Raw genomic sequence first — 16045 nt, 5'->3', positions numbered from 1 at the left:
ACTTTTTAAGTGACACCCATGTAAACATTCACAATTTTATGGAATAAATTATTAGACGATCAGAGATGTGCAATGTAAGACCAGAATATTTTGGCCAAGTTATGAAAAACAAAGCTTATTAAAGCCAAACCACCATGGAGAAGTATTGCAGCTCAAGCTGTTGAAGAAGCAACTCTAACCGGTTTGGATCCCAGAGGCTGCTTAAAACTTCAACTTGTTTGCCAGCAACTTGATACAAACCAGATTTCTGCATGGCATACTTTCTTTCAGGGTGGGTGGAGGCAGGGGGCCATTGTGGAAAGCAAGAGAAAGACCGCTTGCAGGTTCATCCTGTATCTGACTTCAATAGTAATACCTGCTGAATGATTACAGAGCAGAACTGATGGCAGCCATAAAGATGATCAGGGCGCTGTTCTCAACCTGGAAGGTATGAGATCTCAGAACATTGACTGAAGCAAAAACTGAAAAACAGGGGGAAATACTTAAACATCGGCCATGATGAAAAGCAGTTTGTTCATAAGAAAACCCCAGAGCTCCTACTACTCTACAGCAGTGTGGTGGGGGGGGGGGGGGGGGGGGGGGGGGGGGGGTGAGTTGGGGAGGGTTTGGGGGAGAAACAGGATATGACAATATGACATTAGTCCAAATATTCTTTCTTTTCTTTCTTTTGGGCCTCCTTATCTCGAGAGACAATGGATACGCGCCTGGAGGTGGTCAGTGGTTTGTGAAGCAGCGCCTGGAGTGGCTATAAAGGCCAATTCTGGAGTGACAGGCTCTTCCACAGGTGCTGCAGAGAAATTTGTTTGTCGGGGCTGTTGCACAGTTGGCTCTCCCCTTGCGCCTCTGTCTTTTTTCCTGCCAACTACTAAGTCTCTTCGACTCGCCACAATTTAGCCCTGTCTTTATGGATGCCCGCCAGCTCAGGCGAATGCTGGCAACTGACTCCCACGACTTGTGATCAATGTCACACGATTTCATGTCGCGTTTGCAGACGTCTTTATAGCGGAGACATGGACGGCCGGTGGGTCTGATACCAGTGGCGAGCTCGCTGTACAATGTGTCTTTGGCCTATATATGCCTCTGTTTACCTCAATGAACAAGGAAACATAGGTTTAAAAAGGGTCTTCTTCCCTATTTGTTAAAATTGACCCACAATGAATTATTCCCTCAGTTACAATCAAGAGACAAAAATAATTCACAAATGAAAACCACTCCAAGAAACAACATCTAATCAAATAAAACGTTATTGCATTTGGACTCCAAACTCCTGAGTGTGTGCTCACCCCCACGTAATTCAAGTCACACACTCAAGCAGACAAAATTTCTATAAGCAACAAAAAACATATGAAATTGATGCAACGTTGGGCCCAGCTACAAATTCATTTAAAAGATAAAACATAGCAATTCTTAAAACTTACAATTAGACAGTTCTGGATCATCACATGTAATTCCAATATTTTCTTCCCACGTTGTGTAGCCACAATGTTAGATCTCCCATTAGCTAGGAGCATCAGCAAGCAGTTATACAGAAAATTCTTCAGGTCAATATTCTTTCTGACCCCTCAGAAGTTAATCAAGAGGCATACACAACCCTTAATGCTTAAAATTCAACACTTGACAGGTAATGCTATATATTCAGCAGGTGTTCTATTTTTGCAGCTTCAGCACCTATCAAGTAGCATTGTGGGCATGAAAGGATATCAACGTTATTAATTAGGCAGTCCTGTTCTTGATAAATGAAGTCAGTTGAATTAATTCTTTGCTGACAGAATCAGACCAAATTAGTTTTACTCCAGACGGGGAACAATGCTTACAATTATTATTGTTTACAAGTTAAAAATGATCCATGCGATTTGAGCAATTTCTTTTAAAAGGAGAGAAATAATGTGCACTTTATCCAGATTTTTTTGATGGGTGGAGGAAAGAGAAGGGCAAAGGAAGAATCACTTATATTTTCAAACTATTTCCTCCTAAACATACAATTTGTTCCCAGTAAATATGAGCAAGTGATTTGAACAGCCTGTGTGGCTTGCAGTGGACAATGAGAAACTTTCTGTGCCAGCTGCAGAACATGACTAACCAAGATCCTGTACTTAGATTATTTCAAGATGTTGTTCTGCTATTCCCAGAGACACACTCATTGTACTATGTGAAACCCAATCTCAGTGGCCCAACTGTCCTGTGTTCAAGGCAGAAAACTATTAAGCTAGATGCCCTTGAAACTCCCATAATCAAAAGATAGTAGTATCTGAAATTACTCATTATACCAAAATGTATCAGCAGTGAAGATGATTTTGGAAACTGCATTAGTTAAATGGATTGCATTAAGGAAAGGCTAATAAACAGCAGTAATGTAGCGCTTAAAAGAAATTATTGTAGAGTTAAAGAACATTTAAATAGGAAGAACTCATAAGCACATCAGGCAACAGAAACTAGAGACAAAGGAAAACAACAAAAACTTTTATTTATATGGTACCCTTAACCAAGTAAAATATCTCAAGGCACCTCAGAGTATAATTGGATAAAAAGTAACACGGAACCAGAGGGAGACATGATAACAGCTGACCAGAAGCTTGGCCAAAGTAGTATATTTTAAGGAGGATCTTAAAAGGAGGAAAAGGAGCAGAAGGCAGAGGGCTTTAGGGAGGCAAGGCCAGAGCTTAGGACCTAGACAGCTGAAGACATGTTGCCAATTGTGGGGCGAAGGAAGTAGGGAATGGACTAAGGCTAGAGTTGGAGGAATGCAGAGTTTTCCTGGGTTGTAGGGTTCGCGGAGGTTACATAGATAGGGAGAGAGGAGGCCAAAGAGGGATCTGAGTCCTAAGATAAGAATTTTAAAACTGAGGTATTTGGGCACCGGAAGACAACGCCGGTCAGCAAGCACAAGGTAATGGATGAATGGTATTTAGTCCAAGTTCCAAGCTGCAGAGTTTTGGATGAGCTTAAGTTAATTAAGGATGGAATATGGAAGGCTGGCCAAGATGAAATTAGAATAGTCAAGTCTGGAGATAATTAAAGCATGTATGAAGATTTCAGCAGCAGATGGGCTGAGACAGGTGATATTACAGAGGTGGAAGTAGGTGGTCTTAGTCTTAGAAAGTATATGGGACTGGAAGCTCAGCTCAGAGTCAGCTGAATGAGGTTGCAAATAGTCCGGTTTAGTCTCAGGCAGTGGCTGGGGCAGAGGAGGGATCTGAAGGCTAAGAAACAATATTTGTGGCGGGTGACAAAGACAATGGTTTTGATCTTCCCAATTTTTAACTGAAGGAGATCTTGTTTCATCCAAGACTGGATATCAGGAGAGAGGCAGCGATGGGCAGCGAGACAGAGGGGCAGCGAGTGAGCGAGAGATATTATATATATATTGGTGGTGAAGTTGAGCTGGTTATGGTTAGCAAACATGTGGAACTTGATGTGTTTTTGACGATTTCACTTAGGGTCACAATGTATATGAGAAATAGGGAAGGGCCAAATGTAGATTCTTGGAGGACTCCAGAGGTTACAATGCAGAAACAAGAGGAGAACCCATTGCAGGAAATTCTCTGGCGACAACTGGATAGGTTTAAAAAAACTTTTTTAAAAATGAGAAAGGGAACGACCGCAACCACAGAACAGTGAGACTTTTATGAAAAAAATGGGGAAGAAATTACGCAAAAATTTTATGGCTGAAAATATCTTTTAAAGTGCATCTGGTACCTCATTAAAATATCTTCTTTGCAGTGGAAATGAGCATATTATATACTAGATTTATCAACTCAATGGCCACATTTTCCTTATTTGGGTAAAGTTCCATATGACACTCAGCATATGACACCATAATCAAATTGTGTCCTCACCCAATCTGCACACAGGCCTAGAATTTCTTGCAAATCTTCATCTCTCAAGACAGCATCTTTGAATAATTTTTCTATCTATAGTATACTCAAAAAATTCCTCTCACTCATTAGGAAGTCAAAATAAACTCCAATTAGTCTTACTAGCATTCACAACCATCTTCAATTCCCTACAAAATAATCATTTCTTCATTAGATCATTGTTGCATCTAAATAAATCTGTAGTTCTCCTCCAAGTTACACACCATCATGATTTGGAAATATATCTCCTTCCTCCATCATCGCCAAGTCAAAATCCTGGAACTCCCTACCTAACAGCAATGTGGAAGCACATACACCACATACCTACAGCAGTTTAAGCAGGTGTCTCATCACCAGCTTTTCAAGGGCAATTAACAACGGGCAATAAATCTGGCCTTGCCAGCGACACCCACATCCCATGAATGAATACATTTTTTTAACACTATGACCATTCATCACAATTCTATAAAATCCCTACCTGAATATCGATTTTGAATTATTTAATTATACCTAAAATGCTTTTTACAACATTGATTTTTGTTGCATATCAGTAAAGAGAGTCTGGGCAAGGACACTTAATTGTGGTGACTGAATAGACCATTTTATTCTATGCGCTGCACGATTCCCACTTATATTTCTGGAATCCTGTATCATGATTCTGTCCATTTTTCTGTGATTACTGCCAACGAGAAAATTAAAGCTGTATCACACAGAGGTCATTTCAGCACTTAGTCTCATACTAAAAGGTGGAGAGAGAGTGTCAAAATGGAAAGGGTAGGGTGAATGAGGAGAGGAGAATTGTAAACAAATAGAAAATGAGAGAGGGACAGAAATAAAATTGAAAAAAAAAATCGGGAAATAAGCAGAGATGTTATATGGGAAAGAGAGACTTCTCAGTAAGTGCATCAAGATTGAAAGAATGTGCCATTTACTCTGCTTGTAAGGAATATTGTATTGGGACTGAATTTTACTGGTAACGACAAAACTGTCAAAGCACTATGGATGCCAGTAATTTTAGATGAAACACAATCTTTGCTAATTCAATTGTGTAACAAGAGATGTGGTGGTAATTTCTAAGCCACTTAAAGCATAATGCAAGATGCTATTAAAAAAGCTCAACAGGACCATCCACAAGCAGTTCACCTAAATATGGTTGTTTCGTACCTTGCTACATCAACTGATGCAATCAAGTTTGTGCAGAATCATCAACAGAATTCTATCCTAAAACATCAATGCACCTTCACAAAGGAAACAATTACATCTGGATTAAGTCAGAACTAATAAAACTCAAAATATACAACAAGAAAATTCAAATTATGATCTTGTTGGTGTTGGATTGCACACTATAACCAACATTTCTCCAGTGCACAGCTATGGAGCCATTAACATTACAACTTCTAGCTTTGCTGCATTTTTATCATGATCATGCACAATAGGAAATATAAACAGCTGAAACCAGAATATTCACAAGTACCAAATAATTTTCACTGGATCTCCTTAATGCAATAGATCTTGATGTTCAACCACAGTAATTGAACATTCAAACCAAACTGAAGAATTCAGGAAACACAACTAGGGTGAAAGAGAGAGTTTTTAAAAAAGAGGAAAATAGAGATAAAGCAATAAAAAGCAAGAAAGAGAGAAAGAGAAGGAAGGAAAGAAAAGAAGATTCATAGAATCAATTGGAGATATTTCAATTTTTATAACTCTGACAAATCACCTGTCATAATTTTACCTGCTGGTGCAAACAGAGATCAACACTTGTACAGTCAATATATGTTCACATGTAGGTGTGGAGCATGACCTACCATAGCAGCCTCATCGGCTGCTGCATTTTTTATTGCAGGCAAATCAAGGGTATAAATGAACCACCCGAGACAGAGGGCAGAACAACTAGGATGATCCCAAAGATGCAGCTGTGTGTGTAAGATTCTAGACAAAGTGAGAGAGGATAAGAGCTATTTCAAGGGACATGTCCCACACAAATTCTGCATTAAATTCTACACGAACAAATGCAATTTTGTATATTGACTCAAAATTGCATGATATCATACTGCACTAATACTGAAATTAGCTCTGATGTTAGTTCACTTCCTTCCTGCTGAAAAATCCACATGTCAATTCTGTTACCCAAACAGCAAACTCACAGCTTAAGGCTTCAATAATCAAATATCTTTAGAACCTGAAGCAGTATATTAAAATTGTATTTAATGGTTCAAAACAGTCTGACTTGATATTTTTGACTTTGATCCCGTATCTCATATTCCATTCAATAAAGGATACTAAAACATATCAGTGAATGTAATGTCAGACATACCTGGAGTGGAGACTGACAAAGGAATCGTGAATACTGTGTTCATCAAATTGGCGTAAGAAGAAGAATGGGGAACAAAAGGGGAAAAAAAAGTCAATTCTTGCAATAATATGAAGTTACACTTAGTAATAATGTAGATCACTATGCTAATGATATTTGTGACAGCTCTATTCAACTTTAATTCCCCGGTCTTATAAACAAATAACCACAGTTCACCTTTTCCCCTCCCCAACTCACTATACCGCACCCCCTCCCCCCCATCTCAGCTGACCACAGTGCACACCCTTCCCCCACTGCCCCCAACAGTGGTTTGGTAAACTACTTTTGTACAAGAGAAAAACAACAAATGAACTGTAGTTTGTCATAATGATGTAATGTGCCATTTCAAGACAATTTACAGAGTATCATATCTTCAACCAAATTTTTTTAAAAATTCTGTTTAATAAACAGTTTTTCCATAAAGACAGTGCCCCTTGAAAAACCTATATCCTAAAGAGAATATGACAATTTAACACAGCTTGACAATCAATGAAGCATATAACCAGAAAAGATTTTTTAAAGCATGTCATATTATAACCATTAAGCTCATTACAAGACTCAGTGGATCTTATACAACTTAGCAAAGTTGAATGTTGCATTGAGATTTTCAACCTTTCTTCAGGCCCATAACAGTAAAGAGTATTCCACTATGATAGAACAGAGCAGTGAAGAAAAGGTACGATGCTGTACTGTTACAGCATTTGACTTCTATCACTGATGTTAGTGGAGAGGTCAAACAACATGCTCACTACATCAAGCAGAAGAAATTAAATACTTAAACAGGGACAACACTGCACTGACCTATACATTTCAAGGGAGAAACTACAAGACTGGTCCCGTCACTAGGTGCAAGCTGGGGTCACAGAATCAAGGTTACAATGTTGTAATCTTAATTCCAACTTTTGCTTGTATCTATTATCAAGCCTTGCAACAGCAGGGAAACATCATAATTTCTGCCCAATGATCCCAGCCCCTGAAAATATGACTCTGGTCCAGAAGCAGTGGGTGTATTCAAACTATAGCTTTGAAAATTCACACTCCCACTATCACCCAAAATTTTCACAAGTCTTGGCCTTGAGTTAGGAGTGCAGCAGAAAAGACTTTAAATGGCCCAGTGGCACTTTGTTATACTTTTCGTCTCTGAAGTGTCTTGCACACCAACTAAACAAAATGTCTGGTCAGTACAGAATCTCTAAATTGAAAAAGTTCTCAAAGTGTGACACTGCCACGACATTTCAAAGGTAACATACAAAATTACAATAAGCAAGCAATCCAAATTGCTCAAACTAGAAGGGGGCTCCTGCAGTAATGTTGAGCACTGCCATCAGCTCACTGAAGAGTCTTATTATTCCTAAACCTTCTAATACAGTCACTGCACTGGCAGTACATTTGTTTAACACTTTGGAGATTAAAGATGCAACAAAATGGCACTGGGCCAGTTAAAGTAAAGAAAGTTTCTCAGTTTTATCCAGATGTTGTTTTATAAAAGCAACTTTTATCAGCGTTACAAATAATTGGACTAGTATCAAGAATAAAAACGACAGTCAGGTTGAATTGCATTATGCAAATGGCCATATGAGAAGATTGCACTGCATTGTTAGGTTTAAAAAATTAATTCTCCACTAGTTTAATTTGGTGTGACTCTCCATTATCTGCCAATTTTAATTATCTGCCAGAAGTTCTCCTTTTCATTAGAGGAGAATTAGGAGAATCACGGTTTCACTGTCATATTAGGAAATACCATTTTGTATAAATAACATGAATCAGCACAATCAAAGAAATCGATGGTTTCTCCACAGAATTGCCGGGATTGGAAAATAATTGCAAATATAAACTGTGCTTTATTATGCAAGGACATCAAATAAACAAAATATCTGTATGAAATTGATTGGGACCCTTTAGCTCGAAATATGGATTTAAAAGAAGTAACATAGACTGTTTAGATGGTAAAAAAAATGATTGTTGTATAATCGGTTTGTGCTGTATATCCTGCATCATTTAAAGATACAACTGAAATGGAACTTTATTATTGGTAAGTTATTATTTAAAGGTTGATGGTGACAACCTAATAACTTACAATAAGTAAACAGTTAAGATTGCCAGACAGGAGATCCATTCTACACTGAGTTGAAAGGTTACAATACCAAGGCCAAAAACAAAATAAAAATTCAACTGAAAACACATCATTTCAGTTATAGGCCTCAAAAAAGTACATCATCTTTTCTCTCCAGACAGAATAAATCAATGAGACCCTATAAAACAGACTAGACAGTCAAGAAATTGTAAATGTGTTCTCAGCCAGAGTTCCAGTTTTCTCCAAATTTCCTCCCTCAAACAAAAAAGTCAGTTTACAAAATCTCCATTTAATTTAAATCCCACATTCAAATTAAATGCCTTTTTTTTTAAAGTTAGAGATTTTGTGTGACAGACAACTTTGAAAATGACATGAGTAATGAAAATGGGAAACCTTTACATTATTTCCCATTATTCTTTTTTTTGCTGAACTAGATTTAAATTATGAATACATTTTCAGGATTAATAATTCCTTCTTTGGGTTAGTATTATAATCATTTCTTAAGGAAACAACTTTGAGAACCCCTTATCACTTTTACTTTGCCAAATCCAAAAGAGTAGTTAAAAAAGCATAACATATATAGGATTGATTATGATATGGCTATTACATTACTGGAAGGTATGCAATATAAATTTTAGATCTGTATTAGGTTTTCTCTTGGGTTCAATGGTGCTGCTCACTATTACATTCAGGACTTTGCCCACAATGCTCAACATGCAATTGCATAATACAGTAATCCAGGGTGTAACACTAGGACCGCTTGCGATCTCAACTGGATCTTTGTATACATGTCACTTGCATTTTTTCAACCTTCCAGTAGACAAAACTAATGAACACTCTGTTGAAACAAGATCAATGCAAAAACTAAGAAGCTGGTATATTTTGCATTATACGTGAATGAATAGGATAGTCCTTCCAGATTTCAACTTTTTCTGTAACGTAACATACAAAAGAACAAAAACAGGCTGTATTTTCTCAAATGCAAAGGGTACAATGCTGACAGTTGTATTTTTCATTCTTTTTGGTCAGTCGCTAGCTGTAACAATTAACTGGCCATATCTTAATTTCCAGCGCAGGCTTGCTCCTTAACCTTTCTTGGAATTGATTTATCATATGTTATATGTTTTTGCTGCCTCTCGAGCACACAAAGTGGGCCTTAGCTCTTGATCCTTACCCTGCCCAAGGACTGGTCAGTAGAACTGCCAACTAAGGCAACCACCTCCACTGAAGAGCAGACTCTGATCAAACTATCCTTACAACTGACCCCTGCTAACTCAAATAATGGGTGTGGAGGTTTACCTAGAGCTCAGATAACACATCTCCCCCATTGTCCCAGATTGTGAGGAAATAGCTTCAACAGTTTTGTCTCATGTGGCTTGACTGCACTTCTTCCCAAACATTGTTGCAAGTGCAACTTTCACCCTTTTGGGCTCATTTCAACTTAAATACCATCACTTCAATATAACTAATTTCCAGATCTTTTCCACATCTGGGAGAATGGTAAGAAAAATAAAATCCCAAAACACACAATAGTATGAATGAACATAGGAATTTACTGGAACATATACTTTCAGCATAATTGCCTTGTTTTGCTAGGAATTTTAAGACTTATGCACTAAAAGAAAAAATATTTCTAAATTATCTGAAAGTGCAATTCTTTTTAAAAACTATTTAAACTTACACTGGCACAAAATATATTTTCACCAATATGTACATATCACTTTGCTATTTAAGAAAGGAGAGAGGGGGAAACCAGGGAATTATAGGCCAGTTAACCCAACAGCTGTGTCGGGAAATTACTAAAATTAAGGATAAAGTGACTGGACACCTTGAAAACTTTCAGTTGGTCAGAAAATCAGTACGGATTTGTAAAGGGTAGGATATGCCCAACAAACCAGATGAAATTTTTTCAAGAGGTGACTAAAGTAGTAGACAGGAGAATGTCTATGAATGTTATTCATATGGACTTCCAGAAAGCACTTGATAAATTTCCTCTTAAGAACCTATTAGCTAAAGTTGAAGCTCATGGAATTGAAGGCAAATTCATTAGGAAATTGGCTGACCGGCAGGAGACAGTAAGGATAATGGGCAGATTCTCTAATTGGCAGGATATGACTAGTGGTGTCCCGCAAGGATCTGCATTGGAGCCTCAACCATTCAGAATATTTATTAACAACTTGGATGACAGGATAGAAAGCCACATATCGCAGTTTGCTGATGACACAAAGATAGCCGGCATTAAAAACTGCATGGCTGGAACCATGCAATTAAAGAAATTAATAGATTAGGCAAATGGGCAAAGCTGTGGTAAATGGATTTCAATGTAGACAAACGTGAATTCCAAAAAGATTTAGTTTTTCCAAGTCTACAGATCATTAAAATGTCATGGACAGGTACAGAAAGTTATCAAAAAGGCTACCAGCATACTGGCTTTTATATCTGGAGGATTAAAATACAAGGGGGTAGAAGTCATGCTTCAGCTATACAAAGCACTGGTTAGATCACCTGGACTACTGAGAGTAGTTCTGGGCACCACACCTTAGGAAGAATATTGGCCTTGGATGGAATGAACATAGATTTACCGGAATGATACATGGGGTCCAAAGGTTAAACTACAAGGAGAGTTTACACAAACTAGGGTTGTATTCCTGGGAATTTAGATGAGTTAAGGGGTGATTTGATCAAAGTTTTCAAGATTTTGAGGGGAACAGATAGGGTAGATAGAAACTATTGTAGCTGTTTGGGGAGTCTAGGACTAGCAGTCATAATCTAAAAATTAGAGCCAGACCTTTCTGAAGTGAAGTTACGAAACACTTCTGCACGCAAAGGGTGACTGAAGTTTGGAAATCTTCTGCAAATGATGATGCTTTCTTCCAAATGCAACCTACTCAGGAACTTCATAGTGTTGGCACTAAGGTTTCTTTTTGACTGTTCTCAATCATAATATTTGCACCTTCCGAGTTAAGAGACCCGCTTTTCTTTCAATCATTTTAGGTTAATGTTTTATTGCTTTTATGGCTATTTTTCCTTATACCAAAGTAATCAACTTTGGTAAACAACTACAGTATTTTGCACCAAAAATACTAAGTTCTACCAACTCAAACAATATTTTGAGAACATAAAAAGGTAATAGTTGGTTGTGGGTAACTTTTTAAACTATCACAGGCCTGAAAATTTGCTGGAACTGCACTGATATTTGGGACTTTCAGTTTCCCATACATATCAATCTATATTTACGTGTAATTTGCTGGAACGTCACTCCATCTACAGCTGGCTAGATCAGTAGCGAACCAGGGACCATTTGGCCAACACAACAAATTACTCACCCCACAGACCAACCATACGGCACTAGAATTAACTGGAAATAGATGCCATAACTCTGACTGAGGTGCAACATCTGAAATTACCGAAATCAACTTTTAAAAAAGTACATTACAGTTTGGAAAAACTTCTTTAAAGGCTGTAAAAAGTAATCCTTTTCCACAGGATACAGAGGGGCATGGAACTTGCCTTTTCTTCCTGCCATCAAGTACACAGGTCAATTTCCAGTGACATTCCAATTCAGTTTTCTGAACAAGAGTTTACTGCTTTTTGTTTTTATCTGCATATTCACTGATCTTGCTTGTTGTCTGTTATTTCAATGTTGTATTTAACAGAAGATTAATTGCTTGCTTAAATCATGCTCGTCAATCAATAGGGATCATCCCACAGACATAACTCTCCATATTCCTGAAGCACGTCTATTTCATTGGTCGAACTTTGGCCTAGGGCTCAGAGTGAGGGGGGAGGAAATCTAAGTGGCAAGCCCAGCTGGTGGTATTCATTGTCTAAGTATCAGAACCATGAGATGATCTCCGACCTCTAGCCGTTGCCACCATGCCTTCTTCCGGGACGCCACCGTCTATGGATCCAAGGGCATTCGGGTTGGGATCATACGGTTCCATGGGCATCTCTTCTGCTAGATCAAAGGCAAGTACTTCCTGCAGGGCAAAATTGCGTAGTGTGCAGCAGACCACTACAGTCTTTGCCACTTTATTTGTGGCATACTATAGAACAACCTCCAATCTGTCCAGGCACTGAGTGTGCTCTGATCGTCCTTTCTACAACATACACGTGCACGGTCGTATCATACGAACATACGATTTAGGAGCACGAGTAGGCCACTCGGCCCTTCAAGCCTGCTCCGCCATTTAATAAGTTCATGGCTGAACTGGCTACTCTACACTTCCACCTACCCCCGATAACCTTCCACCCCCTTGCTAATCAAGAATCATTCCTGCAGTACGTTGTTGGCTATGAGAAATTATGTCATCAGCCATGGCTTCAGTTTGTAGGCCTTGTACCTCAGTATTCATCCACCTCCTTGTCCTTCCTTGCTGAATAACTCATGGATGCTGGAGTGGCAAAAGACGAAGCCATTATTTGTGCTGCAGATGCAGAATTCTCAGTCATTACCAGGTCACTCAAGCCACTGTTTTTCAGTCTAATTGGCTGCAGCATGAATAATGGCGTAAATCCAGCAAATATTTGGTCACCATCAATGACAATGGAGTGCTTGCGGTGAGAACATTCCATCATCACCTTTGCAGAAGTCAACTGCAACAAATATGCCAAGAAACTATGGCGTAACGCAACTCATGGTACAACTCAGTCAATCCATTTTGTCCTGAAATTTTTATTAACAATGTTGCAAGCTGATAGTGCGCCATTATGATGGCACATGTTTCCAGCAAGTTCAGGCCCATTATATTACCAGGTCTCAAAATACTTAGCTCAGATTTAGGAATTTGTCAAAATCAGCTCATTGACAGTGGAAACAGCTGGAGTAGTCAGCTTTAAGATTTTAGAGGACATCGCTTCCAGCTGCTCAAGGGTGAGAAATGTAAAATATCTATCAAAGCTGTAAAGAAAAGCAGGTATTCAACAAGGTTGGACTCAAGGAGAGCTGACCAGTTAAATGGCAGATTCGATTATAAATGCTGCTGAAATTAGAAAGATGTCATTTTTAAATAATAAACTACCTTTATTAGGTAGTTGCAACCTTTCACAGCTTAGTGACTTCAACCTTTAAACAAGTTACCTTTATCTAATGTAAACTAAGGAACTTTATACTGCATATTGACTCTAAAAACTTAAATTTAACATCTTGAAATCTATCATTTACACAATAATCTATTTAAGCAAATCCTGGCGCCAGTGGAATTCAAGTCTGTCATTAAATCTGACATCAGCATACAGTCAGGAGTTTACAATCTGTACTCCTTACTTGGCAGTCAGTGTATATAACTTTTCAAGTCACTGAACTGTGCCAAAGACACTTCTAAAATAATATTTCCCATGATTGCCCGATATGATTTCTCTGAATTTTAGTTGTGTCTGTATAAAGGAAAGCCTGCTCTATTTTAAAAGGCACAAAAGTTACAAACACAGTCAGTCAAAGAAGTGAGTGTAACTCAACATCTGTTGCAAATAATTGCACTAATGACACAGAGGTTACTGACCCATATACTGTAGAGGGACAGAAAGATTACAACATCAACATAAAATATGTCCCAGCTCACATTTCACGAATAATTTATTGCACCTCCTGCACTTTAGTTTGGCATAATAATTTCAAAGGAATCTTTGTATAGGTAGTTTGAGTAAAGGCATCATTATCGGAGTGTGATGCATGACTTAGCATATCACTTGCCAAGCGGCTGCTGGACTTTGGTAAGTCTTGCAAAACCAGACTCAGCGCTGATACATTTGTAAGCCAGTGGCTAATGTGGTATGGACTCTGCTTCTTTACACATTGCAGGCATCTTGAGGAAAGCCCACCCTGAAATCTGCTCACTTTATCTTTGGGCTTGACTGTTACCCTGCCGTTTACAATAGCTGTTCATTTACAATGGGTTTTCGTACATTGTTTCAAAGTGTACAGCAAACATGATATCTAACATACTCGAAGAGTAGGTTGGCATAACTCCAACAGCTAGCTCTTGTAAATGGAGTAGCTGTAGTTGGGGCATTTTGCTGTAGTTGTCTACATTATTAAAGTCGTATGTTGTATTGGCCCATCAGAATTGATTTTCTTGAGTTCAATCAATCACCTTTGGGTCTCAACGATGTCGGGGTCATGTCGATGTGCCTGGACTCCAACCAGCAAAATGCAGGGTCCACTATTTCACTAGGATGCATCATCAGTGAGCTGCAGTTTGCAGGCCTAAGGAGGCAGACATGGATTATTGCTTGGATATTCAAACATTATTCTCATGTGCTGAGAAAATCTAAATCCAGTGGGAGGGAAAAAACTGGAAAGACCACCTTTGGTATGTATATTCTCAATGAATAAAAAAAAACAAACAGGAATACATTCATGAAACAGCATAGTCTCAACCTTCAACAAAACAGTTGCATCAGCTCGTGTCTACACAAATAGACCTCAAGTTCCAGCAGAATGCATAACACTGTGCATGCCCAAATCTTTGAAAGAGCTATCCAATTTGTCCCTTTCCCGTGCACTTGCACCACAGCCCTGCAAATTATTCCTTTTCAAGTACAGTCTAATTTCCTTTTGAAAGTTACTATTGAATCTGCTTCCACCACTCTTTCAGGCTGTACATCGCAGGTGATAATAACCTGCTGTGTAAAATAAAAACATTTCCCTCTGATTCTTTTTCCAATTATCTTAATTTGTGTTCGCTGCTTACCAACCTTCCTGCCAGTGGAACATTTCTCATTTACTCGATCAAAACCCTCAATTTTGAACACCCAGATTACAGCTCCTCTTAACCTGTCCACTCGGAGAACAATCCCAGCTTCTCTAGTCTCGATATAACTAATGTTCTGATCCCTGGTATCATTCTGTTAAATTTCCTCTGCTTTTATATGCTATGCCTCTATTATTAAAGTCAAGGATCCTATATGCTTTTTAAACAGCTTTATCAAATTGCCCTGCCGCCTTCAAAGATCTGAGTACATGACCCCACCTCTCTATGTTCCTGCACCCCTATTAAAATTGTATAATTTTGTTTATATTACCTCTCCTCATCCTTCTTCCCAAAATGCATCACTTCAAACTTCCAAGTATTAAATTTCATTTGCTATGTTATCTGCCCATTTCAACAATTTATGTCCTCCTGAAGACTGCTGCTACCCTCCTCACTGTTCACTATATTTGAGTTTTGTGTCATTCGCAAACTTTGCAATTATGCCCTCAACACACAATTCTAAGTCCATGAATATACATCAAAAAACAGTAGCCCTGATATTGAACACTGGAGGACATGACTGTATACTTCTTAGGTGATTTACATAGATACAATAATTGTCCTGTAACGAGCAAAAAAAATTAATAAAATGCTTTTATACAAGTGATAGGGATAGAAATTAATCCTTGCTTTTCTCACGTATAAGCAGATACACGCGCATAAAAAGATGTATAATGAATACAAACTGAAGGATCAATGCTCAAGAATACTGCCCACTTATACCCCTACCTGGTACCCTGCATGATTTGGACTTCAAGATCCTTTTTTCAAATTTCTCCAGGCCATCACTATGCTATTGGCATTATACACTTTATACTGTTAAACATATGCATGTATAAATATATATTATACGTATTTCAAATATATCAAGTATAAAGCCTTAGAATCTAAGCATTCTATTTCAAATATGGTGTAAAAATCTCTCTGCAACCTGGGCCTATATCCATTTTGTATTGGTATATCTAAAATATAAACTAGCATCTGGTTCAGCATCACTATAAACACAAAGACA

The 16045-nt window shown here is 38.2% G+C and overlaps 1 protein-coding gene across 5 annotated transcripts in view; it reads right to left on the bottom strand.

Moving 5' to 3' along the window:
* LOC137380662 (arginyl-tRNA--protein transferase 1) overlaps positions 1 to 16045 on the bottom strand; it is a 297262-nt gene that overhangs the window by 188215 nt on the left and 93002 nt on the right. For all 5 annotated transcript variants that reach the window (XM_068052848.1, XM_068052847.1, XM_068052849.1 and 2 more), the window contains one exon: positions 6172 to 6204. In XM_068052848.1, coding sequence (XP_067908949.1) covers positions 6172 to 6204 — 33 coding nt within the window. The remainder of the gene's footprint in view (positions 1 to 6171; positions 6205 to 16045) is intronic.

The sequence above is a fragment of the Heterodontus francisci genome, chromosome 20, assembly GCF_036365525.1.
Source record: "Heterodontus francisci isolate sHetFra1 chromosome 20, sHetFra1.hap1, whole genome shotgun sequence".
In the NCBI taxonomy this organism is placed as follows: domain Eukaryota; kingdom Metazoa; phylum Chordata; class Chondrichthyes; order Heterodontiformes; family Heterodontidae; genus Heterodontus; species Heterodontus francisci.
The sequence above is the reverse complement of the archived record's forward strand: the minus strand, read 5'-3'. Positions and strand labels throughout refer to the sequence as shown.